General features: G+C 37.3%; 1 protein-coding gene across 1 annotated transcript in view; it reads left to right on the top strand.

The window, feature by feature from the left end:
- zeb1b (zinc finger E-box binding homeobox 1b) overlaps positions 1–27,108 on the top strand; it is a 71,518-nt gene that overhangs the window by 34,139 nt on the left and 10,271 nt on the right. The window contains 1 exon segment of the mRNA XM_048171531.1: positions 19,983–20,150. Within this exon segment, the coding sequence (XP_048027488.1) occupies positions 19,983–20,150 (168 nt within the window).

Genomic DNA, 27,108 nt, shown 5'->3' with positions numbered 1-27,108 from the left:
TTCTAATTGGCTGTTATTGTCACATTGAGTAGCAGTTTCACATTCAGTGTGGACAGAGAAATGTGTTGCATTGCTCCTGTATAGATAGAAGTGTTTGGGCCAAAAGTGTTTTCAGAGGAAAATACTTTGTTAAACTGAATGCCTGGGTTGATTGTGCTCACTTTGTGTCTGAAAGGAGAATTAGGGGTTAAAAGAGGGTGCCAGGAGGGGCAACTTTTCCCCCAAGCCTTGTGCAGTAGAGCATTTTAACCTCGTTGTAAAGCGCTCTCTCTCTCTCTCTCACACACACACACACACACACACACACACACACACACACACACACACACACACACACACACACGTTATGGCTTAGAGAGTACATGCTTATAATGCCGGCCTATAGTCCAGAGATCATGTCTTAGAGTAATAATCATTACATTCAGTCACAGACTGTGCCTGATTGTTGCTGCAAACCCACAGGTGAGTGTGTGTGTGTGTGTGTGTGTGTGTGTATGTGTGTGTGTGTAGAGACGACAATCAGATGATTGTAATCTCTAATCTCTGTTGTTTATCTGGCGTGCTGTTTGTTTGTCTCAGATTAAGAGGATGTTTAGAGCTCTGTTGTTTTTGGTATTATTATTCCACTCTAATTGTGTGAGAGAGTGAAAGCATTAACAAATGTGATCGTTTGAGAGAGCAATTAGCCTGTTTGACCACTGGTTGTTGTTGTGTATGTGGTGTCATTAGTGTGTGGGTGTGTGTGTGTAGGCGTGCGATGAAGATCAGCAGACGATCGGTGTATTTTCGTACACCTTGGTCTCTTTGCTACACCGATGATGACGAAGGCCCTCATGCAGATCAACAATGTCTGAATGAACAAAGACCATTCTGCATGCTTTCCTCTTGCTTTGTGCACATCTGCATGCGTTAATGCGTGTGTGTATGTGAATGTTTTGTATTTGGTTATTTGGTCTGGCAGGTAAATGTCACGCATGGGAGTGTTGCCTAGCTACAAAAATCAAATGCCATTAGCCCAATGAGAGTGAGAGCGTGCTTCACATTCCTGACAAATAACATGTCCACAACACCGCGCCACTCATCTGCATATACGCACGCTTCCTGTTTCCTTTTCATTTCATCAAATAATTAAAAGGCAAACGATGCGTCTCTTTGAACTCTTTATTGATGATGTTCTTTGTGCTTATGGAGGGCTCATGCTGTTTTACTCTGTGTTTTTGACTCTGGTTTTAGACAATGTTTATAGATTTGTGCTGCATTCACATCTTGAATGACTGTAATTATGAGATGACAACTTAGAGATTTTTTCTCTAAGCTTTTCACATCCTTAAGAGTTATTTATTTATTTTTGGTGGCAGTTGTTATAACACTAAAATGAATGGTTGTTGGTATCTTAATCACAATATTAACGCATCTCTATAAAAATATTCAGGAACTAAGTGTTCATTAACAGAACACATTTTTGCATTCAATCGCTATGCTTTTCTATTGATTTCTATGTAAGCATGTGCCGGAAGTCTTTGACCCTTGCACTTCTTGCGTCTTTTTTTTGCAGCGTCTCACACATAACACGCCGCTCAAGTTAAAAGAAGCTCAACTGATATATAGAAGTTGCTGATGACAGTCACAACTGTCAAGTGAGTTCCTATAAATTTACACATTGTGAACTTTTAATTACGAAGTTTCTCCAAAAGACGTGAATGAGTTTTACAACTTGGAAACTCCACCTAAATTTATCGCCATTATTACGTAGTGCCTTGAGTGTAAAAGCAGTGATTGTCTAATTTAGTTTAGAACAGAGAAGACACAACATTTAGTTATTGTGAGCATTTTCGGTCCACCAATGAAAGTAGTTCAGAACAAAGTCGAAACAGAATTAACAGTTTTTTGTTGCTGACAAATCCTGCAAACAGTGAAACATGCTGTTATACTAAATATCGGAACACTGCTCAGCCAATCAGATTAGAGGACCAAAACTAACTGTTGTATAATAGAAAACAAGACAAAAAAAGCGTTTACAGATGTTTCTGTTTGTTTTATCTCTGAAGTGTGGCAACAAAACCAAAACTGCCTTTGGGTCTGCTTCAAAGCTTTCAGTCCTCTCCTTTCCTCTGTTTTCTTTTGCTTTTCCCCCTTTTGCACTTAAGAGGGAATCAGGGACAAACTGTCTATCAGTCACTTAACACACACACTTCTCAGCGCAGCATTGCGTCACACCCTCCCATTGTGTTTATTAAAAGCTGCATATGTGAGTTTCCTGAAGTGTCAAAGGATCCGCAAAGTTTAAAGGACAAACGCGCACACAAATGTGTGTTAAACTTGTCTTAAAATGTATCTTTTAAAAGTGTGCATGTGTTTTTGTATGTTGGGAACTATCACAGGAAAGGTTGTGTTCAGGGTCACATTGACTAATAGAATTAGGTCAGTGTGGAGAGTTCAATACAAACGCTCCTCTCAAATGCTCTTATAGTTCTATAGAACAACATTTAAGCTCTGTGTCGTATTAAAGCAAATAATGAACGTGTCGTGTGTGCACTTGTCTAGGTCAGAGATCCCATTAGTAAAGGTGAGAGGAAATTAGAGATCTGTGTTGTTTTACATTGAGCGATTTGTCAGTGTGCACATTGATTTCTGTCAGTGTACATCTTTCTCTTTCTCTCTGACACACACACACACACAAGTCACAGACAAAGAGATGCTTCAATATGTCAATATATCTGTCCCTGGTGACATCATCTATCTGTCCGGTCAGCCATTTTATCTGTTTTACCGTAAAAGACCCTATTTACTATCTTTGTACACATTCCTGATCTTATTATTCGCTATTCATCATTCAAAGCTATTCCAAAGAGAAAAATGTTTGTAATCTTTCATGCATATTGCTCCGCCCCCAAACACCTGGCTTTATTCCTAATTCTAACGCCCACTTTTCGCAATCCAGTCTTTAGCTGTTGGATAAAGGCCAGATCTGCACCACATTTTTTCTTGTTGAATATCATGTTTCACTTCGATATACAGTAGAGTATGTCATATTAGTCAAATAAAATGGGTTGAGGATGTTGTTTCATGTTGGCTGTAAATAGTGCTCTGTGTGTGTATCAGTAGGGAGGCCGTTAAAATCTTGTGATCGGAGATCAAAGTAAAAACAGGACAACTGATCCTTGTCACTTCTTGTAATTAGTGACTACACCGACATCCAGTCACTTTTTTTCCCTCTTCTCCTTGTGTGTTTCAGCTCGCACACTCTTACACTCTCTCATGGCTGGTTAGGTTAGATATATCTCGGCTGACCGTGATTGTGTAAGTGATTGCTGTCCTGCCCGTTTAGTAGTGTGTAATGGAGCAGCACTGGATGGATCAGTGAGCTCCAAGAGACGGGGGGGCTCAACCCCACCTCACTGCCTGGGAACAAGACACCGTTCTGGGGCTTTGTCAGACAATAGCAGAGCTCAAAGAATCTTTGAGATTACGTTTGTAATTAAGGTTTTTTTGTTTGTCACTTTTTATCAGCCAGTGTCTTTGCTGAATAAAAGTATTAATTTCTTAGTCTTCTCAGAAGTGTTAATATATATAGTGAAGTGCATGTTCTTTGGAAGTAAGCAAATTGAGATTAATCCAGGTGCCATCGAACGTTTTTTTACAAGATGTAATATAAGTCTAAGGTGTCTCCTGAATGTGTCTGTGAAGTTTCAGCTCAAAATACCCCATAGATGTTTTTAAATTAATTTTTTTAACTGCCTATTTTGGGGCATCATTAAATATGAGCCGATTTATGCTGTGCGGCCCCTTTAAATGCTGACGCTCCCCGCCCATGGAGCTCGCGCTTGACTTAAACAGTGCCTAAACAAAGTTTACACAGCTAATATAACCCTCAAATGGATCTTTACAAAGATCCATTTGAGATCCACTTTTCGTCATGCATGCGGCATGTATGCGTCGGATTATGTGAGTATTGTATACTGTTATATTGTTTACATTTGATTCTGAATGAATTTGAGGCTGTGATCCGTGGCTAATGGCTAATGCTACGCTGTTGGAGAGATTTATAAAGAATGAAGTTGTGTTTATGAATTATACAGACTGCAAGTGTTTAAAAATGAAAATAGTGACGGCTCTTGTCTCCGTGAATACAGTAAGAAACGATGGTAACTTTAATCACATTTAACAGGACATTAGCAACATGCTAACAAAACATTTAGAAAGACAGTTTACAAATATCACTAAAAATATCATGATATCATGGATCATGTCAGTTATTATCGCTCCATCTGCCATTTTTCACTATTGTTCTTGCTTGTTTACCTAGTCTGATGATTCGGCTGTGCTGCTCCAGACGTTAATACTGGCTGCCCTTGTGTAATGCCTTTCATAATGTTGGGAACATGGGCTGGCATATGCAAATATTGGGGGTGTACACCCCGACTCTTACGTAACAATCGGTGTTATGTTGAGATTCGCCTGTTCTTCGGAGGCCTTTTAAACAAATTACATTTATATAAGAAGGAGGAAACAATGGAGTTTGAGACTCACTGTATGTCATGTACTGAACTCTTGTTATTTAACTATGCCAAGATAAATTCAATTTTTCATTCGAGGGCACCTTTAAGTTCTGATTTGGGCTGTTAATGATACATTTAGCAAAACCTCGCACCAATTAACCAACTGTTATTTGTCCATCTTCAAATTATTAGCATCAGCGAATAATTGTGTCCAAAATTGTTCCTTGCCAACAGATTAAAGGGATAGTTCACCCAAAAATGAAAATGATCCCATAATTTACTCACTCTCAAGCCATCTTAGGTTTATATGACTTTCTTCTTTCAGCCGCACACAATCGGAGCAAAAATATCCTGGCATTCCAAGCTTTATAATGGGAGTGAATGGTACCATATTTTTGAAGCCCAAAAAAGCACATCAATCCATCATAGTAATCCAAACAGCTCCAGGGGGTTAATAAAGGCCTTCTGAAGCGAAGCTATGCATTTTTGTAAGAAACATATCCATATTTATAACTTTATAAACTGTAATAACTGGCTTCCTGTAATGGTCACGAGTCCTGGTCGAAGAGTGACTGGAAACTAGTGATTACAGTTTATGAAGTTATAAATATGGATTTTTTTTTTTTTTACAAAACGCATTGCTTTGCTTCAGCAGGAATTTATTAACCCGAGCTGTATGGATTACTATTATGATGGATGGATACACTTTTTTGGGCTTCAAAAAAAATTCACTCCCATTATAAAGCTTGGAAGAGCCAAGATATTTTTTAATATAACTCTGATTGTGTTCGGCTGAAAGAAGAAAGTAATATAAACTGGCTTGAGGGTGAGTAAATTATGGGATAACTTTAATTTTTAGGTGAACTATCCCTTTAACTTCTGATTACAGTTTGTTAGTTATTTTTGAATACATATTGTGTTAATTTCACTTAATCAACTTTCTGTATGTCTCACTTGCATCGTATTACGTTTATTTCGGCATTATGAAATGTGTAAATTATTTGTCTTTACAGTCACCAGAGAGCGAGTTGCATGGGTCTATGAAGCAAACAGAGAGTGAAATTTGCAGATCTGTGCTTTTTCTGAATGTGACGTGGGAGAGTTTCTGGGGTTGTTTTGTTGACTCATCCCTCTGCCTCCAGTGGAAGTGTTGTGAATGTGTGTGTACGCCTGTGGCATCTCTTCACCTCTGTAAGTGTCAGGCTGTCTGAATGATCAGCTTTATGAGACCTGACCTTTAAATACAAGAGTCTGAGCAGCCCCCTCTCTCTCAGTCTTCCTTTCTCTGACCATGTGTGACAGGATCTGCCTCGGGCAAACTCTCTGTCCAGATGAATATGGACTTTGACAGCGATGCGTTGTCTTTTCAAGTCATTAAGTTTTTTTTTTCTTAACCGCTGTATATACTCACAGCCCAATCTCTCACAGATCAAATGCCACTGAATGATGGTATTTTGACTATTTTAGGTCGGAAAAGAGGGACCGCTTATCTGTTTTCCCCTCCCCCATCCCCAACGCCCCATTAACAAGAATAGTCATCCTTGCAGCACACTTCACCTGTTCCCACAATCCAACAGCTGAGACTGCGCGTGGGCCTCCTGTCGGTCTGGACCACAGACCAGTTTAATCCGGTTTAAGGTGTTTTCAGCCTAGATGTGCTGCATTAATAAGAGCAACAGAGAGAGAAAAGCACTAGCCAATCAAAATGCTGTATTTGACTGATTTCATCATAGCTGTCATTATATTTGGTGGATATTTAGATATATAGGATCACAACAGTGTTGTTATTGTTAACTAAAACAAACTATTAAAAATCATTTTTAGTCATTGAAATAAAGCTGAAATAAAATTAAATATAAAATTTAAATTAAATTTTAAAAAACGTAAATGAATATTTGAAATGTTGCCTTGGCAACTAACTGAAATAAGTTGAAGTATAAGTATTAAAATTACTCAATTTAAAACTAAAATAACATTTAAGATAAATAAAAATATGAAAAAAAACTAATATATATATAATAGTATATAAATAATACAACAAATTCCGGAATAAAAATAAAACTAAAATACTTTCAAATCACATGAGCTAATATTTTATTCACAATATAACATAGATAACATAACAAATGTTTACATGGAGAAATTTTACACTTTTATCCACTAAATGAGCTAATTTCAAATTTGATGCCTGCTACAGGTCTCAAAAAAGTTGGCACGGGGGCAACAAATGGCTGAAAAATCAAGAAATTTTGAAAAGATTAATCTGGGAGAACATCTAGCAACTGATTAAGTTAATTGATATCAGGTCTGTAACATGATTAGCTATAAAAGGGATGTCTTAGAGAGGCAGAGTCTTTCAAAAGTAAACATGGCCTGTTTTGAAAAGAAGAGGAGAGGCGACACCATGGTAAACATGCCCCCGTCTCAACTATTTTGACGCCTGTAGCAGGCATCAAATTTGAAATGAGCTCATTTTGTGGATAAAATTGTAAAATTTCTCAGTTTAAACATGTTATGTTATCTATGTTCTATTGTGAATAAAATATTGAAAGTCTTTTAGTTTTCATTTTATTCAAATTTAATTCCGGAATTCGGGTTTTAACATGATTATCTTGTCTTCATAACAAAATATTCTGTCTTCTTTGTATTTTTCTGACTCAACTGATGTGCTGTTTGGGAAATGCCCTGCATGTACACACACACACTCAGATGCTCTTAAAATGACTATTCATGTCTGTGAGTCACACTGTGTGTGGTGGTTTGGATGTGTGCATAAATATGTGTATCTGTACTGTTCAGTTTGGTCAGACTGTTCAATGTTTCGTCTAGACACCACTGGCTCATTCACTCGTTCTTTTATTGATCATTTCATAGATTAAAACTTTTGGACAGTGTTCGTGTCCAAGAGAGTGAGCAGACACTATTACATGTCTGGAAAAACCACCAAACAGGAAAGCTTGTACACAGAGAAACTTTTTATAGCTCAATGGGTTGCTCTTTTATAGCTCAAGAGGATTAATAGTGTTTGCAATTATGTTTAACTGAAATATAGTTTCAGAGTCGTCCCCCCCCTAAAATTCTAAATGATTTTATAAAAGAGTATTGCAACTCAGATCATTTGGTTTTAAAATAATTGGATGAGAAATGTTTATAAATCTGATTGAAGATGTTGGCAAATCAGAGTACAGTTAGACATGAGAATATATAAATAAGTTTCCATTAGCTCTCCATTTAATCTCACTGGTATATAGGAGAAGCCACTTAAAACATCTCATTTGTGACTAAAAAAGGATTTATTGATTGATTCTTTCAGAAGGATTTATTGATAAAATTTATTTCACAGAATTATTCACACTTTCCCCCAAAACAAATGCAGAAAAAACCTGTGGATTGATGACTGAAATTTTATATATATATATATATATATATATATATATATATATGTCATCAGTTGCATTTGAGTGGGAGAGAAATCCCCATTTCCTGTTGACACAGGTGTGTGGTCATGTCTGTGTGTTCTCATACAACAGTTTGGTGCTTTCTTGTGTTAATTTTGGTAGGGTTACCTTGACGACGGGACTTTCCCACCCTAAACAAAGTGTGTTATGTAGCGTCTAAATCCAGTGTGCTGACCATGGGCGGCATTGAACCTCTGTCTGATCTGCTTATGAAGACGAGTGTGAGGATAAAGGGAGGCAGATCTTATTGAGGGACGAGTGGGAGGAGAGAGAGAAAAGGTAGTGAAACTGTACGAAGGAAGGTTCAGGTTAGTGAACAATATCTGCAGGTACAAGACTGACTGACTACCCAGCAGGCACAACAGATGTTTCCTCTTTATATCTAAAGACCGGTGAAGCACAAACACACACGAACAGACACAAAGTCTAGCACTGAACAGACACAGAACAGGATCTGATAATGCACGAGTGCCACAACATACCGCCCATACTTTTACTAACAGGTAATGTACTGCCATGACTTGTAAAAAAGAATTGTTGGTTTAACTTTAAAAAGTACGTTACCTGGTTGCCTGAAAATTTTGAATTCATTGAAAATTCATTGAGTCAATACTATGGAGGCGATTGGTTTATGTTATCTGAACTACATTAATTGTTGATTTGACAAAAGAAAAAAATGTTATGGTAACAAATCATGAAAATATTTTTTACAGTGTGCTTACCGGTATAACTTTCTCTCGGACACTTAGTTTAGAGTTTAAATTAGTCCCTAGTCAATCACCACATGTACGAGAGGCCATTATGCCTGTGAATGGGGTCGGTCTTACCTCAAACGTAAACATACTAAAGTAAGAGCTGACGAAGTGAAGCTGCACGGTCTGTTATCATAGTGCAGGTATGACCGCGCTCTCTGACCTTATTTAGAAGAACCCAGTTGCGCTGAGCAAGATTAGCTCAAAATACACTCACATACTCTCAAGGCCAGACACACCTCATGAATTCTCAAAGTCACCCTTGCTCAAACACACACACTAACATATATGTATTCCTCGCTGCATTCCTTCTCTTAGCACATCAATGTTAACACTTTTATCACTCATATGAATCTGCAGTCAAGCTAAGTGTACATTAGCAGTGTGTTTGTGCTTGACATGTACTCTTCCTCAATGAATAGAGACAGCCTGCTGCGACTAATTAGCTTCTTAGCATTGGCTGGATAATGATGCACTTGTGAAGTGATGCTCTTAGCAGGGCAAGTGGCGCCACCGCCATCCATGACATGTGTGTACTGACTCCCAGAGGGCAGGAAGTGGGAAGGAAAGCACAGGAGAGCAAGGCGAATAAGATGTAGGAGTGTGAATATTTTGTACTTTCAGTTAGCTGGTTTTTCATCTGGTCGCGGATGTAGCCTATAGGTTGAGCCATGGTGCTCTAGCAGGAAACAGGTTTGAATATATACCACTTTGACTTGATCTTCTTTCCATAGGGATGCACCCTATTGGCCACTGCTGGTAGTCAGTATTGAAGATTTAATTTTAGACTCTTGTTTCTATCTGGGTTTTGATTACTTTTCCTGTCTTGAAATTCTAACTTGAAGGAAAGTGATAGTTTAAGTATGCTGCCCCCTTAAGAGCACATAAACCACATAGACATACCAAGATGGACATGATAAATAGTCATAATATTAATAAAAGACATAAATATTAAACCACATAGACATAAGATAGACATAAATAATCATAATATTAATAAAAGATTAGTATCGTAACTTAGTGTAATGTAGTGTAAAATAAAATTATCAAATATTCATGCCGTCCATGCAATTGTAATTTACAACAGTAATACATTTCTGCCTTAATTTCTATAATAAGAGTTAAAACATAACAATAATAATTAATTAATGATAATTAACTGTAATAATATTAATAACCGACATCAAACCGTCCGTGAACATGTAAATGTGCCATTAAATTATTTTATAATTATTTATATTAATTATAAAATAATTAAAAATTATTTCTTAAAATCTAAGAGGGTATTTTTTTAATATAAAGTAAATAATTTTAAGGGGTTTGACTGAAAAAAAGAATATTTTTGTTTTTCATTTCAAAATTCAAAACAAACAATTTTTCCATATTTTTTTTCCATACTAAATTAAATAGTTGATCCCTAACATTACTGGTTTTGTTTTATTTATTTATAGCCAAAATGTTACAGATTTGTTTTTTCTTAGATTTTTATTTTTAGATTTAAATTTTTTTTTACCAGGCTGTGACATGAAATTAATTATCGGCTGATCTCAGCTAGAATTTTAATATCGGTGCATCCCTAGTTTTCCCATCTCTCTTCCTCTCTGACATCAGGAACGGAGATGCAGATCACATGAATGCTAAATGTTTTGCAAATTGGGCCATGCTGTGTTCCATCTGCCTCTGTTGCCTCTGTGATGTCTCCTAGGGAACAGGTTGCCCCCTACAGCCCAGAGCAAAGCATGCAGCCCAAAGCCCAGCCTGTGAAAACTGAGAACAGAAACATAATGATACAGGCCGCATGTGGAATCCGAGTCTTTCTCAGGAGTGGGTTTGCACACTCCCCAGACGCACAGATATGTGTGCGGTGACAAGCTTTTGTTTGATGTAATGGCTCTGTCTTGTTGTGGTTAGAGTGTGTGCGAGAGAAAAGAATGCTGGGTGGGGATGTGGTTTAAAGCCTGTGACACAGTGTGTGTGTATTTGACAGTGAAAAAAAAAGTTTGTGTGTAATAAAGGATTGCAAGTCAGTCAGAGCATGTATGGTCCAGATGGGTTTACTGCACTTTTCCAGTTCTGCATCGTTATTTTTCAGTTTTCGAACACCTCTAGCTCAAGATAAGTGTGTGTTTGTGTGTATTGAAGCTTTGGTTTATATATAGCTCAGTTCAAGCGCAGGGTGTGTCTTCATTCCTTCAACGCTGCTTCTGTGTGGATACATACATCAAACTATGACAAATCAGCTATGCGTTGTACAGTCATTAGAGCTGCTACTTTACAATTTTTACAGTTATTGATAGGAACAGCCATCAGCATCTATTCACTAAGCAGATTTGATTTCCCATCATCCTCTTCACTGGTAGTGGTATTACAAAATGGCTTGTAAAGCGCTAACTTGCTAAGGTTGCTAAGGTGTTGCTATTCTGTTGCTTTTCGGTTTCTAAAGTGTTTCTAGGGTGTTCTAGGTGGTTGCTAAGGAGTTGCTATGCGTTTACTAGTGTGTTTTGGTGGGTGGTAAGACATTGCTATGTTAAGATGTTGCTATGCAGTTGATAAAGTCTTCTCGTGGGTGTTCAGGCATTGCTAGGTGGTTGCTATATTGTTTTGGCTGGTTGCTAAGGCATTGCTATGAGGTTATTAGGGTGTCCTTGCTAAGGTGTTATAGATGTGGTTTCTAAGGCTTTGCTATGAGGTTGCTAGGGTTTTCTCTGTGTTAGATAAGACATTGCTATGAGGTTGCTTGGGTATTCTTGGTTGGGTGTTAAGGTGTTGCTAGGGTGCTCTGGGTGGGTGCTAGTGGGATTTATTTTTATGAGTTTAATAATCCACCAGACAAGAATTGTCTGTTAAATCAAAGTAACAGCACACCTATCCTCATTAAAATGCATGATTTGAGGAATCATTCAAGTCCATATTACAAATGGCGAGAGACTAGTTGCGCACAAAACGTTTTAATACTTAGAGGTTTGTTTAAATCGCTAAAGCTAGAGTGAGCAACAGTAACATTGCACCACTAATTAGTCTTTGCAGCTGAAAAGCGACAGTGTACTATGTTCCTGTTGTAATGAAGGTTAAAAAAAAAAAAAGCCAACACAGCGATCTGTCGTTATGGTCCAGCCACTCAGGGAGAGTGTTATGATTGGACATTCCACGCATAGCTTCTCTCACCAGGGTTGGAGGAGCGAACTAGAAGCACTCTCACTCCTGGATGAACAAACGAGTGCAGAAAACCCAACTATCCATTCTTACTGTAGCCTCCTTCTAAAACAAACACCCATTCTCTTGCCGCAAAGATAGCTTCTGGAAAAAACACGTTCAAAAGCCCTAAAGACAACTGTGTTTGCAATGGAAACCCAATTATAGGCCATTAAGGGTTTTTTGTCGAGATCATCCACCTCGTGCTGTCATATGTTTGTTCGGGCAGACTTACAGGTATACAACCAGTTACTTTCCATACAAAGTGAAAAAGACCAGCAATGCAAAGCTCAGAACTCTGGGAGGTAAACGTGGCTGTCGCTGTGAAGAGGAAAGCATGCTGTAATTTACTGCTCTTGTGCCCCCCTCAAGATCCCTTCATTGGTGATAAATCCCATGAACAGAATCCTGAGCGAGGTATCAGTGTGCCCCAGCGATTGTTTTCTTACACCACAGGCCACAATGATTAATATGTTCTGCAGAGAGTGTTCCAGAAAAGAGACACTCCTGAAAGATTTAACGCACTGTTTGTTCTCTTAGCACATTTGATTCTTACTGACTAATTCTATGTATCTTAGAATAGCAAACTATGCAACGGTTAGATAATTTAAGTTTTCAAGACATTAGTAGGGATGCACAATATATCAGTACCATATACTGTATTAGAGAGATAGCATTCAAAAATTTGGGGTTGGTAAGATTTATATAGTGTATATGTACATGTATATGCCAGCTAGTAAGAGCGTTAGAGCTATGCGAGTTAACCCTCACTCTCCTGGCCTCAAGAGGCGCACTAGCATATGACGCTATGTTCTTTAGCATCCTTGTTAGTGTGCCCACCTCTCATGCCGGAGAGTAGGACCGGAGTGGTTACATTGGTGCTGTGACCCGGATGGGAGTGAGGTTTTTTATATATTTTTATATATATATATATATATATATATATATATATATATATATATATATATATATATATATATATTATAAATTAAAAAGTATACCATAGAACGCACACATATATATATTATATTACAATATCTTTAGCATTTAACTGTATATTTAATATAATTATATAATATTAATATAATTATGATTATTTTTATATTATATTATATTATATTACTATATATATATATATATATATATATATATATAAATAGTATACCATATAATACACATATATATTATTTATTATAATTAATATAATGATTATTTTACCTATTATTATATTATATATATTATAATTTTTCTTTAGCATATATATAATTATATAATATTAATATAATTAATATAATAATTATTTTAACATAACAGTATAATCAGTATAATAGTATTTCACTATAATTATATATATAATTAATTATATAATAATTGTATCTGTAGTTATGTGTTCAATTATTTTAACGCGTTAAGGATTTTAATTGCATACGTTAACATGTTAACGTTGATATATATGCATTCTATGGTATACTATTTCATTTATATATTAATATAATTATCATTTTAATATATATATATATATATATATATATATATATAATTATACACATATGTGTATGTGTGTAAATGTATATATGTAGGGAATATATATACCGTTTTTTACAATTAGATTAACTTTGCCTTCATCTTATGCTACCTTAAAGTTAATCTTTAAAACCATTTGAATTTTGTAACACTGTAAAATTTAATAATTAGCAAATCTCAAAATGCAGCATATTGTACATTATAATGTTTTGATGGCTAAATTTACTTGTAGCATTTAAAATAACTGATTTTAGTTTTATTTATTTTTCATTTATTTAGAGAAAAAAATAATATTTTATTTTATTTTATAATATATAATGTAATATTTTTTATTTTAAAAAATAAAAATATATTTTGAATATTAATATCAGTGCATTGCTAGATTTTCTGTTAATTTTGAACCAGTAACACGACCTATTTGTCTAAATCACGTCATGCCTCTGCTTGAATAACCTCTACAAAGAGATTGAGAGGTCAAGCAGCAGATGAGAATGTTCTTAGTGGCAAAGACTCATGGGAAACCTGCAGCTCACCTTCCTAAATGACAAATCAATAACTCTTGTCTGCCTCAGAGTCTCATGTGTCTTTTATCTGAGCTGGAGTTTAGATGGAAGAAAGTTCAATTCATTATTTAAAGTCTCCATATTTGATGCACTGTACTGCTAACAAGCACTTGAGTCGAGTTGTGTATGTGTACTCATTTAGGGAACTCTTTAATAGGCATTTATCGGTGTGCCTTGACTGATGTCACTGCAGTGCCCTAGGGGGCATTAAGTGGTCTCGAACATGTTTGCTTCGGAGAATCACCTGGAGTTCTGGGAATACAGGCTTTACACTCTAAAAAATGCTGGGTTAAAAGCAACCCAAGTTGGGTTAAATATGGACAAACCCAGCAGGTTGGGTTAAAGGGCAACTATTATGCCCTCTTTCACAAGATAATATAATATAAGTCTCTGGTCTGGTCAAGTTTCAGCTTAAAATACCCCACAAATTTTGCCCCTATTTGGGGGTGAGCAAAAACATGCCTTTTACTATATTACTCCACTATATTTACTATATTAATCCAAAATTGGTTGAAAAAAATGGCTGGGTGAAAACAACCCAATCTCTGGGTTTGTCCATATTTAACCCAGCATTTTTTAGAGTGTATCATACAGGTACAGAGTAGCAGATTGGAGTCCAGTTTTTGCCCAGTCAACATATCACCTCGCTAGGCTGATTGTAAAATCCATATATGAGGCATAGCTGGAAAACTGATTGACCAGTAGGAATGTAGACTCATTAGGCTAATGGTTTCATAGGCTGACTTGACATATTCATAGTGCTGTGCATGCCGACAACACATGCAAAGACCATTGAAGGTTTCGGTGGAATGTCAATGTTTGTATTTGGACAAGTGTATGTGATATTTTGAGAGATACCATAGGAAGTACATTTAGCAAGCATTTATATAACTGAGTAATAGTAGAGCCTTGGCCTGGTGGTTAGCGCACATGCTAAAAATACAACGAGCTGTAGTTCAATATCCCTTTCTGCCATCATTTCCTGTTCTTTCTCTATAACAGGGTTTTGAAAAATATGTTGGTCATCAAAATATGTTGATTGAGGAACCCTCTTCCTAAAATATAAAGGCAGTTGTATATTTAAATTTGTACAACCCATATACACTAGTTCAAAAGTTTGTGGTTAGTTAAGTCTCTCATGCTCACCAAGGCTGCATTCAGTTAAAACAGTAATATTGTCAAATAGTATTACTATTTAAACTGTTTTCTCTGTTAATATCTTTTAAAATGTAATTTATTCCTGTGATGGAATTGATTTTTTTTTTTTTTTTGTACACTGACCTCTTACCTCTCTATTTTAAGGTACAGATGTTGAATGTTTTATGCTGTCTTTTATGTGTTTTTTTTATACAGGGAGTGCAGAATTATTAGGCAAGTTGATTTTCTGATCATATTTTTTTCCCAAGCACATTTTACCAATTCCAATCCACATCAATCTTAATAACTACTATTAATATTGTTTTTAATCATTTATAAGTGATATATAATTGTTCATGAAGGCTGGAAATGAAAAATGCCTTATATTCAGGTGTGCAGAATTATTAGGCAAGTTTTCTTTTACAGGCAAAATGAGCCAAAAAAGAGATTTAACTCAGACTGAAAAGTCAAAAATTATTAAATACTCATGAGAAGGACGCAATACTAATGCAATACTAGAAATTGCAAAGTTAAAGCATGACCAAGGGACAGCAAAATGCTCATTGGGTCAGCAGGGTCATACAAAAACAGCTGGAAAAGAAAAGACACGTGTGGCGACCAGGGCGGGCGAGAGCCGTGAGGGAACGGCGCGAGGCCGGTGGCGCGAGTGTTAATGAGCTTCACCTGGGAGGCGCACCGGCCTTGAGTCCCTCACGGAGGAGCTCCGGGAGCATAAAAGGAGGAGCGACTACAGTGAAGGACGAGAGAGGACCAGGCCTGGACTTTATGTTATGTTTTATTATGTTTGTGTAGCCGGCAGCGAGTCCCCCGTTCCCTGCTCCTCCCCTTTATGGCGGACGGCAGCAGGCTCCGGCCCACGGCAAACGGCGGCGACTCCTCCGCTCCCTCTTGGACGGCAGCCACCCCACCTCGTCCCAGGGGCCCAGCCTCGAGCTCTCCGTCCCACCTGTCACTAGGCTCCAGCACCACCGCCTCGGGCAGCCTCTCGCGGTCTACACACACTCCCGCGCTGCCCGAACTCCGCAGCACCGCGATCCCCCTCAGCAGCGAGGGCTCTTCGACAGCATGTCCCTCCTTCCTCCCGGGTTTCGGCACCAATGTAACGAAGTTCGTCAATACGGGAAGAAGGAGGCGGGAACCGGCGAACATTCAACAAAACTTTAATTAGAAATAAACAAAGAACAAAACGAAAGTAATGCCGGCAGACCCTCGCGGACGTCTGCCGGCCACACAAACATAATAAAACATAACATAAAGTCCAGGCCTGGTCCTCTCTCGTCCTTCACTGTAGTCGCTCCTCCTTTTATGCTCCCGGAGCTCCTCCGTGAGGGACTCAAGGCCGGTGCGCCTCCCAGGTGAAGCTCATTAACACTCGCGCCACCGGCCTCGCGCCGTTCCCTCACGGCTCTCGCCCGCCCTGGTCGCCACAACACGTTAACAGCAAAATAATTAAGAATTAAGGTGAAGAATTAAGTGTGAAACCATCAGGAACCCTTTAGTCTCCAGCGCCACCATTTTCCAGAACTGCAACCTACCTGGAGTCTCCAGAAGTGCAAGGTGTTAGGATCTCAGAGACTTAGGTTAGCTAAAGAATCCTAAAAAATGACCCGCACTTGATAAGAATCACAAGCTGAAGTGTTATAAAATACATGAAGACTGGGTTTTTATAGGCCTTATAAACAGACAGCTTGAGAGTGACTCCTGAAGGACCAGCACCACATCCTCTTGTACCACTGTTTGAAGAATTTATCTTCCAGAATCTGGCAGTAAGTTTTGGAAGATCATTTTTAGTCCATCTCTGCAAGACTAAAAGTGAACTCAAACACCTTACTGCCAGATTCTGGATAAATTCTTCAAACAGTGGTACAAGAGGATGTGGTGCTGGTCCATCAGGAGTCATTCTCAAGCTGTCTGTCTATAAGCCCTATTAAAACCCAGTCTTCATGTATTTTATAACACTTCAGCTTGTGATTCTTATCAAGTGCAGGTCATTTTTTAGGATTCTTTAGCTAACCTAAGTCTCTGAGATCCTGACACCTTGCACTTCTGGAGACTCCAGGTAGGTTGCAGCTCTGGAAAATGGTGGCGCTGGAGACTAAAGGGTTCCTGATGGTTTCACACTTAATTCTTCACCTTAATTCTTAATTATTTTGCAGTTAACATGTGTCTTTTCTTTTCCACCTGTTGTTGTCTGACCCCGCTGACCCAATGAGCATTTTGCTGTCCCTTGGTCATGCTTTAACTTTGCAATTTCTAGTATTGCATTAGTATTGCGTCCTTCTCATGAGTATTTAATAATTTTTGACTTTTCAGTCTGAGTTAAATCTCTTTTTGGCTCATTTTGCCTGTAAAAGAAAACTTGCCTAATAATTCTGCACACCTGAATATAAGGCATTTTTCATTTCCAGCCTTCATGAACAATTATATATCACTTATAAATGATTAAAAACAATATTAATAGTAGTTATTAAGATTGATGTGGATTGGAGTTGGTAAAATGTGCTTGGGAAAAAAATATGATCAGAAAATCAACTTGCCTAATAATTCTGCACTCCCTGTATAGTGCAGTTTGTTCTTCCCGTGCCTTCACACAGTGTTAGTTTACAGCTCCAGCATAATGTGAGCTATTCCTTTCTCGGTAAAGCGTTTGTTTAGTCACTTTTCCTGTGTGTACCTCCTGAAGGCTGTAATGAAATCTCTCATGTGGAACGGCGGAACAAGGCTCGTGGCTGTTTGTCATGGATCATTCACATTGAGCTCACACACTCTCTGCTGTCCCTTTACTTCTGTCTTCTGCTGACTAGCCACACCATTTGCTTCCCTTGGCTGAACTGCCTGATGGGATTGGTAGCATCTCCTTCACAGTACACCGAATTGACTGTTGTGGTGATCCGTGCATCACTCGGATAGGTTTGACAGAACTTGTGGCTAGTGAGCGATGGGTCTATCTTTATGATTGTGTGATTTTTTTCGTTTTGCGATATACAGCATTTTTCAGCCATGGTACATGTCGAGACTCTACTTTCAGGTACATATATAGACACGCCACAGGTCTTTGCTATGATCCATGACCTTAAAACTAAAGATGGAGTGTGAGATAGAGAGAAAGAAAGAGGTTAAGCGGTTTGTACATGCCCAGAACAGGTGGAGAATGAATGTACAGGCCAGAGAAATAAAAGAAGATTGAGAGTGTGAGAGGAAGAACGAGAGAGAGAGTTGGTTAAAGAGTGCAACAAAAAGCACAAAATCAGCTGAATGTAAATGTGCCAGATAAGCCCAGCAGAAGAGATATTGTGTGTGTGTGTGTGTGTGTGTGCGTATGTGTGTGTGAATCTACGGCCAGCCCCTCTGCTGACTTTGCTCCTCTCAAAGGAAAATTGATTTGGCCGGAGAGAGGTACTTAGATGAGTGGAAAAGAAGAATGACGGAGAGCGAGAACAGCGAGCGAAATGGAGAGAGAGAGAGAAAGAGAGGAGGAGGACGGAGAAGAAGGCTCTTCTGCACACCTATTTCTTTCCCTCCAAAAAGTACACACCTGCTGTGTATGGTCAACAATGATTCGCACATATTACAATGATAATCACTGCTAGCCTTTTGTGTCATGTGTAAATATCTGTATTGGAATAATTGCATGTTTTCTTTTATTTGTTTGTTTGTTTGTTTGTTTTTTTATGAGAATTCTTGCACAATTTACTTACCCTCATGTCACTCCAAATACTTTCTTTCTTCTGAGGAATATAAAAGAAGATATTTTGACGAATGTTTCAACTGTTTGAACCCCATTGGCCATGGACAAAAATCAAAGAAATTAATTTATCTTCATTTGTTCCTCAAAAGAAAGACTAACATGAGGGTTAGTAAATAATGACAGAATTTTCAATTTTTGAGAGAACCATAACAGTAATACAGATTCCTCAGGTGGCCACAAACCCCATCATCCAAGACGTGTTTCCTGTTACTGGGTTTAAAACTGTCTTTCTTTTTAGCTGCATTTATAAATCTGAGCGTTCAACCTCTGCTTGATTTATGCTTGCTCCATTAAAGACCTTGTCCTGCCAGCACTTACCTTTAACGAATGAGAACTTGTTGGGCGAGCTTACCACTCTGTCATCTACTGTTTTAATAGAATGTCAAATCACACTTAGCCTAGCATGCAAACACATACATTACTAATTAAGGTCGTCTGGCCTGTTACAGAAAATCAATGGTGTTTTAGCTCAATTTCTCTCTTTTTTTTTTCTGTGTTGCTGAAATGGAGGTCAGCCAGTCCCTCCTCTTTGTCAAAACAGAAAAGGGGCATTTAAACATTACAAAAGGTCTTTTTTCTGATTTCACACCTATAAAAAGATACGTTTCTTGTGTTGTATGGCAAATGATCTCACGATTACAGCACGTTGACTGTCATTTCATGTTTGAGATTATATGATTACAGCGTCTGACCATGTCCTCACTGAACCGTTTGGCCACAAATGGTTTTAACACAAGCCATTCTGATTTATTGATTCAATCTCGAGTGATTCTTTGTCTTGTTTCATTGGCTCACTGAAAGACACAGGAACTGTTCCACTACTATTTGGTATTTAATTGAATTATTCCCTTAAGTACACTTCATCTCTCTACATCTCTTCAGTCATCTCTCTCGCTTCAACAATTGGTTTCATCTGAGCTGCTGTGTCTCTCTTTAATCTTGTCTGGCTCTCTCTTGTAGTCGTTTTCACCAGCAGTGTTTTTTTCCAAATCTTGAGGGTTTCATCAACCCTTCTGTGGTTTGCAAGCATTTGCAGGCTCCATATGTTAGCATTCTCTTTAAGTGTTGTGTTTTCTCTGTCTCTGCAGTGAGTAACTACAGTCATGTGCTGGAGGGCCAGTCGGACTCGGATGATGAAGATAAGCTTCACATTGTGGAGGAGGAAGGGAGTCTCCTGGACGGGGCTGACTGTGATAGCGTGGCCCCTGATGATGACCCTAACGGGACCGCCGACCCGGACGGCAGATGGGATGATGGTAAGCCCGCCTTGTTGTGACATATTGTTATCAAGGATGCTCTGAATATTGAGTCTCATTTTGGGTTCACCTGATCCTGATAAGCAGGTTTCTCAGAGAGTGTTTACATAGGACATGTTAGATGTAACAGAACGCAGGTGTTTCAAGATGCATATTTTAAAAGTTAGACTATTTTTAAATTGATGCGCTGTCTTGTGGCAGGATGCTCCAAAAACAGTGCTACCATGACATCCGTCTGAATGGCTGTAGCAGCGTGCTTTTCCATGAGGAAAAAAGCTAAAAGCTAAAACACAGCACTGTCATCGCACTAATTAAAAGATATATATATATATAAAATAAGATAAATAAGATAAATTATGAATGGGAGAAACTGCAACGCACAATATGGTGGAATGCGTCCCGCCTTCTAAACAAACGAGCCATTGGCTGATTGGTAAAGTCATTGCGTCACTGCAGCTGAAAAATAAGCTTTTTAAATGCTATTTGAACTTAAGAAGCAACATCTATGGGACTATTCATATAAGATTTTGTTGCTGATTTGAAATATGTTATTTAAATGAGAGTTCGACAAGCATTTTTTGAGATTTCAGAATTCCCCTATTCACATAGATTGGACTTGGTCTTAGATTTCCGAAATAGATGCCCGGAGACGTTGCAAATATGGCCGCCGAGTGAACAGACTTTCCTTGAAAGGGGCTTTGGTAAAATATTCATCCTGTTATCAGATAATACTGGAAAGAAATGAAAAAGAAATGGGAATTCATTGGTCTGAAAGTGTGGGAACCCTGTAGATAAACTTGTTGATTTTACATATCGACTAGTGAGTTGTTTAGCAAATAGTTGACCGTCATCAGCATCATCACACTTCCATGTTTTCTGGTTTATTAAAGGAATATGAACCCTAATTTCTCTTAAGTTGTGGTCACATTTACCATTGTTTAGCAAATTTTCTGAGGCAAAATCCAGACATTTCATTTGGAATCCATGCATCTGGAATTTAATATGAGGGTGAAAGACTTTCCTACACAGATTTGGCAACGGATTTAAGTTGCTGCATCGGCCCACCTGAAAGCTATGGAAGAGGATTAGGGCCAAGCAATAATAAAAAAAAAAACATCTCGAGATTAAAGTTGTTAAATTTCGAGAAAAAAGTCGAGATAAAATGTTGAGAATAAATTCATTAAATTACGAGAAAAAAACTCATTAAATTTCGAGAAAAAAGTCGAGATAAAATGTTGAGAATAAAGTCATTAAATTACGAGAATAAACTCATTAAATTACGAGAAAAAAAGTCGTTCAATTACGAGAACAAATTCGTTAAATTACGAGAATAAATTCGTTAATTTAATGACTGTATTCTCAACATTTTATCTCGACATTTTTCTCAGAATTTAACAACATTTTTCTCATAATTTAACGACTTTTTTCTCGTAATTTAATGACTTTATTCTCAACATTTTATCTCGACTTTTTTCTCAAAATTTAACGAGTTTTTTCTCGTAATTTAATGAGTTTATTCTCAACATTTTATCTCGACCTTTTTCTCGAAATTTAACAAGTTTATTCTCAACATTTTATCTCGACTTTTTTTTTTTTAAATTTAACGAGTTTTTTCTCGTAATTTAATTACTTTATTCTCAACATTTTATCTACAGTTTTTTCTCGAAATTTAACTAGTTTTTTCTCGTAATTTAACAAATTTATTCTCAACATTTTATTTCGACTTTTTTCTCGAAATTTAATCAGTTTTTTTCTCGAAATTTAACAACTTTAATCTCGAGATGGTTTTATTTTTTTTTTATTGCTTGGCCCTAATCCTCTTCCGTAGAAAGCAGCTTGGTTTGAAAGTGACTTCTTTATGAGCTGTGCTTCATTATTATTGGCAATGAACAATGGAAATTTTTGTTTGTGAAATTTCACAAAACGTAAATTTTGCTTATGTCACCGCAACCTAAGACTAGAATAATTGTAAAATCATAGAATTAACATGGCAATTCATTAGCCAGAAATTGTGGGAATCCTGCACAATAAACTAGTTGACTTTACAAATTGACTAGCCAGTTAAAGGGTTAGTTCACCCAAAAATGAAATTTTTGTAGTACTCAACCCATGTTGTTCCAAACCCATAAGACCTTTGTTCATCTTCGGAACACAAATTCAAATATTTTTGATGAAATCCAAGAGTTTTTTTTATCCCCAATAGAAAGCAACGTAATTACCGGAAGCACTGAACTGCGTTCGCTGTGTCAACTGCGTACGAGTCTGACAGGGTAATTTGTTCAATAATAAGTTATTTTTGTTTTGTTTTTGCACACAAAAAGTATTCTCGTCACTTCATAACATTAAGGTTAAACCACTGTAGTCACGTTGACTATTTTAATGATGTCTTTAGTACTTTTCTGGACCTTGAATGACGGTAATTACGTTGCTTTCTATTGGGGATAAAAAATAAAAAAAAACTCTTGGATTTCATCAAAAATATCTTAATTTGTGTTCCAAAGATGAACGAAGGTCTTACAAGTTTGGAACAACATGAAGGTGAGTACTTAATAACAGAAATTTCATTTTTGGGTGGACTAACCCTTTAAGAACAGCTGACTAGTCTGTCATAATCAACATTATTACACTTCCAGGTTCTATGTTATTTTAAGGGAACGTGAACTGTAATCTCTCAAATTCAACACCATTCCGTTGTTACCTTTCAAGCACAGGTATTTTCTTTCAGAAAATATTGGCCTAGTTTTTATTGTGATTGTGAAATCTTGGCTCTATCTGGATAATGAGCCTTGATAGAGGGTGACTGGGATACAATAGCGCTCTTTTGCTTTTTACGAAAGGCATTTCTCCTGTTCTTGGGTTAATACGTATTGCCTGCATTGTGGGGATTGTTTATGCTGGAAGAGGTGAACACAAAGTCTGTTGTGTGTGAGCTACCAGCATGCTATTGTGCATTAAGGTTAGTGTTGCGGGACGCAGACATCATGGCAGGTAATATACCGCTGCTATAACCACGGCAACTGCTTGCACAGCAGCCCCGCTTTCGGTTTTTCATTTAGTACATTTCCTACTCTCTCCACTCTGTATTTCTAGGTTCACTCCAGAAATTCATAGTTCTCCGTCATTTAAATTTTTGCCAGTATTCATTCATTCATTCCTCTCTCCCGGCTTCTCTGTCAGTTCTCTGCAGGATGGAGCTTCAGTGAAGAAGAAAGTCATTGTTTTTGGCAGAGCTCTCCAAACATTAAACACTTCACAGAAACCCTAGTTAAGAGAAAGGGACTGCACACACTCTCTCACTCGAATGTTTCTTTTTACTTCCAAACCACCTTCATCTCTTTGTAGTCTTTCATTGTCCGCCTGTTGCTTCTTTGTTGTAGAGCTCTGAATGAAATTTTGTTGCAAGTCTCTAATGTTTTCCCAGAATCCTTTTAACATGTTACAGCACAGGATCCAAGCACCTGTTGCACCTTTTCTCCTTCGTTTCATAGCTTTTGCCTCTCCAATGGCTCAGTTGCAGCAAGAGGCCCAGATATACGAGCCATTAGGAGGTGTGTCACATAGAGAAATTGGTCTGCCGAGATGTAATGTGCATTGTTCTCTGTTCTCAGATGTCGTGTTTGAGTTATATACACTTCTCTGCCTAAGCTTCCCATCATTCATAGAGCTCCGGGCTGTAAAGCAGCCACCGGTCATAATGGTCCAGCACTATCAGTCCAACTCTCACTCTCCATTCCAGGCTACCCAACACCTTTCATTACTTTCTTTATTCTTTCTTTTTATCTTGGCAGCGATCTCTGATTTAGAGTACCACCTAGGTTAGAGACAGTATGGCTGACTCTCTGTGGTCTCTCTGTCTGTGTTTGCTTTAAGGCTACAGTTCTTTTGCGCCCCTCTACCTCCGCTTTTACTTTCTCTCCGTCTGTCCTTCTTCATTCTTCATGATCAGATGACTGGCTGCTCACTGTCAGCTCTCATGTTCTCTGAGATGAAAATGCTCCCCTTGCAGTCATTTATGGAGTAAATACTCCATAAACCAATACATGATTATTACTGTTGCATGGATAGTGACGCTGCATATCCAATTCGGTATGTCATACCGCTCTATTCCACTGTAATTTAACCACACGTTTCTTGAACAGGCATTAGGAATCAGCCATTTACGTAATGCGGTGAGCATAGGCACCTAGCATAATGGAACAAGGAATATGGTGGATGGGCTTACCTCATTTTTTACTGTTGGGGAGGATTACATTCTATATTTGACTCTTAGGTTTTAAAGTGCATGAGCATATGGTGATGGAGTAATTGGTCACTGGGGAATGTGCTGTAAGTGCCTGACTCATAATGGAAATCCCACCAGAACTTTAATCAGGAAAAGTGAAGCTGGTGAATTCTGGGAAATGTAGTGCTGGCTGATGGTCTGTCTACACTGAGAGGCACACAATAAGAATCAGAATCACACATAAATATGGTGTCCTGTTCATATATATATATATATATATATATATATATATATATATATATATATATATATATATATATATATATGAACATTTCTTGCACATTATTATAATATTAAAGGTTACAATTAACCACAGAGCCCAAATTATTACATTCAGTTGCTATTTATTTTTATGTATAATAATCAACACTCAAAAAAAAAAAATTAAATTGCACATAAGGCACGTTTTGCATTAACTTCTAAATCTAATTATAAAATTATTTTTTAATTATTTTTTCTACTCCAGTTCATTTTTGAAATATAATAATTTACACAGTTACTGTCATAACTTGTTTACATGACAAATGTATTTAAACATATATTAAATAAGACATTACTAACAGGTACAGTAAATATAATGAATATTTAAGTTATAATACAGTGTGTATATTTAGTGAAATGCTCCCCTCTGGAGTTCATTTCTCTAGTGAACTATGGACACTATATGACTTGCCTGAGGTAAATGTAATGCTATGTGAGATATTATTCTCAAGCTGTTTTAATGTCTTTCCGCAGTTGAAACACTGGTTAAGAAATTACGCGTAAACATATCTATGCTTAGATCGTCTGTTCTTCTTCTGCACTTTTTTCTGTTACTTAGCAAACAGCCTTTTCCTGTTAGTGTGGGTCGCCTTTGGACTGTATTTAGTGTAGTTAGCAAACAGCCTTGCATTGATCTTTCAGAAATCACACTGATTTGGTGCGAAATTTTTTATTATCATCCCCTTAAAAACAGTTGTGGATTTTTGTGGAAACCATGGCATATATATGTGATTATTTGATGTTTATAAAGTTAAAACAAACAGCATTTATTTGAAATAGAAATCTTTTTTATAAATATCTTTACTGTCACTTTTTATCAATTTAATGCATTCTTGCTGGATGAAATGAATAATTTCTTCCTAAAAAAACTTACTGTCCCCAAACTTTTGAACTATACACATATATATCAAGGCAAAGAGATCAGAAAGATTCAGACTTGTAGTCTTTATTTAGTCATTTTAAATTTTTTGCCCTCATAATTAATCAATGTACAGTTTGTAACAGAGCCTCCACCTATTTTCTTCTGATGAACATTACAGGGAAGAGTGTTTTACGTGCATCAGTTTGGGAGTGTTGTCTGTTCAAACCAGTATCTGATACAGGCTTCATTTAAAGGGTCATGTGAACAACCTCACAGAAAAATCAGATTTGAGCAGAAAATCAGATTTGGTTCACATTTAGCTGCGGTGAGAATGTCATAGTCAACCGTAACTATTTTGTTAGTGGGTTTAATGGATAGTGGAACTATGCTTACAGTACCTCACAAGATTTTATGTACATATTTCTTCAGTTTCTCAAGTTAATCGTCCCAAGTTAAAGTATATCTATGAACTGGGTGAGCTTTGGCACTCATGTGACTTGAGCTCTAGCATGCTATCTAGTGCATCATCCTCAAGTCAAACCAAGCCCATCACAGAGCACTCATGCACTTTATCTGACCTTCACCCTTGATGAGTTTCACAAGGTCAGGATGTCATATATAATTATACTGTTTGTGTGTTAGCTACTTCACTGAGCTACAACTACAACACGTATCTCATTTGTTTCTGTTCGAAGAAAGTTTTAGTTTGTTGTACAATCACAAGATAATCTCTGTCTGTCTCTGTCAACAGTTTATTATTGCAAGGCCTGAGGGGATATTGTCCCTCACAAGATGTCACAGGACTTTAATAATGTGGCGTAATAAAGTGTTGAGCCTAGATAGTGAACGTTTCTTGGAAATGGTGTGATGTGAAAGATTTTGAGTGTAGAATGAGGAAGGACACCCTCTTGTCCAGCCTCACTAACATTCATGTCTCTATCTCTGGCCCACTTATAATGTGAGATTGTCACAGCTACAGTTGTGTTGTGGTGTCATGACAACAGCGTGCTGTAATGGCTGGATAGTGTAGGGCAAAGCTTGGAGTAAGAGCTCTTGTAATCATCTGTTCCTTTACTAGCGGAACATCTCACACCCAGATTTCAACACGATTTAAACCTCTCAGGAACGTTTGGGAGGGACCTACTGGAACATGTGCCATTGAACTCACTTGAGATCATGATAGGTGGAGTTTATCTTTTTCAGCGTGTTCATGGTTTTTCTGTCTGCAAATGCCAAGAGCATAGTTTAAATGAATATGCAAATTAGTCTATAAAATTTGCATAGTGTTCTGTTGCTCTGTTTTTTTCTAGTGCCTACTTACATGATGGGCAGTGTTATGCTGCTCAGCAAAATTACTGACAAATATGTTCGTTTGCAGAGGGTTTGATTTTTATTAACGATAACAAAGATGAGATGAAAATATAAAAAAAATATTATGAGAAATCAATAACACTGCAAGATATTAACAATATATATATTTTTTTCCCACATGTTGTATTTGGTTAATTTTGATTAAACCCAAATGTTGGATACATGCAATAAATTAATAAATG

The sequence above is a fragment of the Megalobrama amblycephala genome, linkage group LG20, assembly GCF_018812025.1.
Source record: "Megalobrama amblycephala isolate DHTTF-2021 linkage group LG20, ASM1881202v1, whole genome shotgun sequence".
Lineage (NCBI taxonomy): Eukaryota > Metazoa > Chordata > Actinopteri > Cypriniformes > Xenocyprididae > Megalobrama > Megalobrama amblycephala.
Note: the sequence above shows the minus strand (reverse complement) of the source record. Positions and strands in the feature narration are given on the sequence as shown.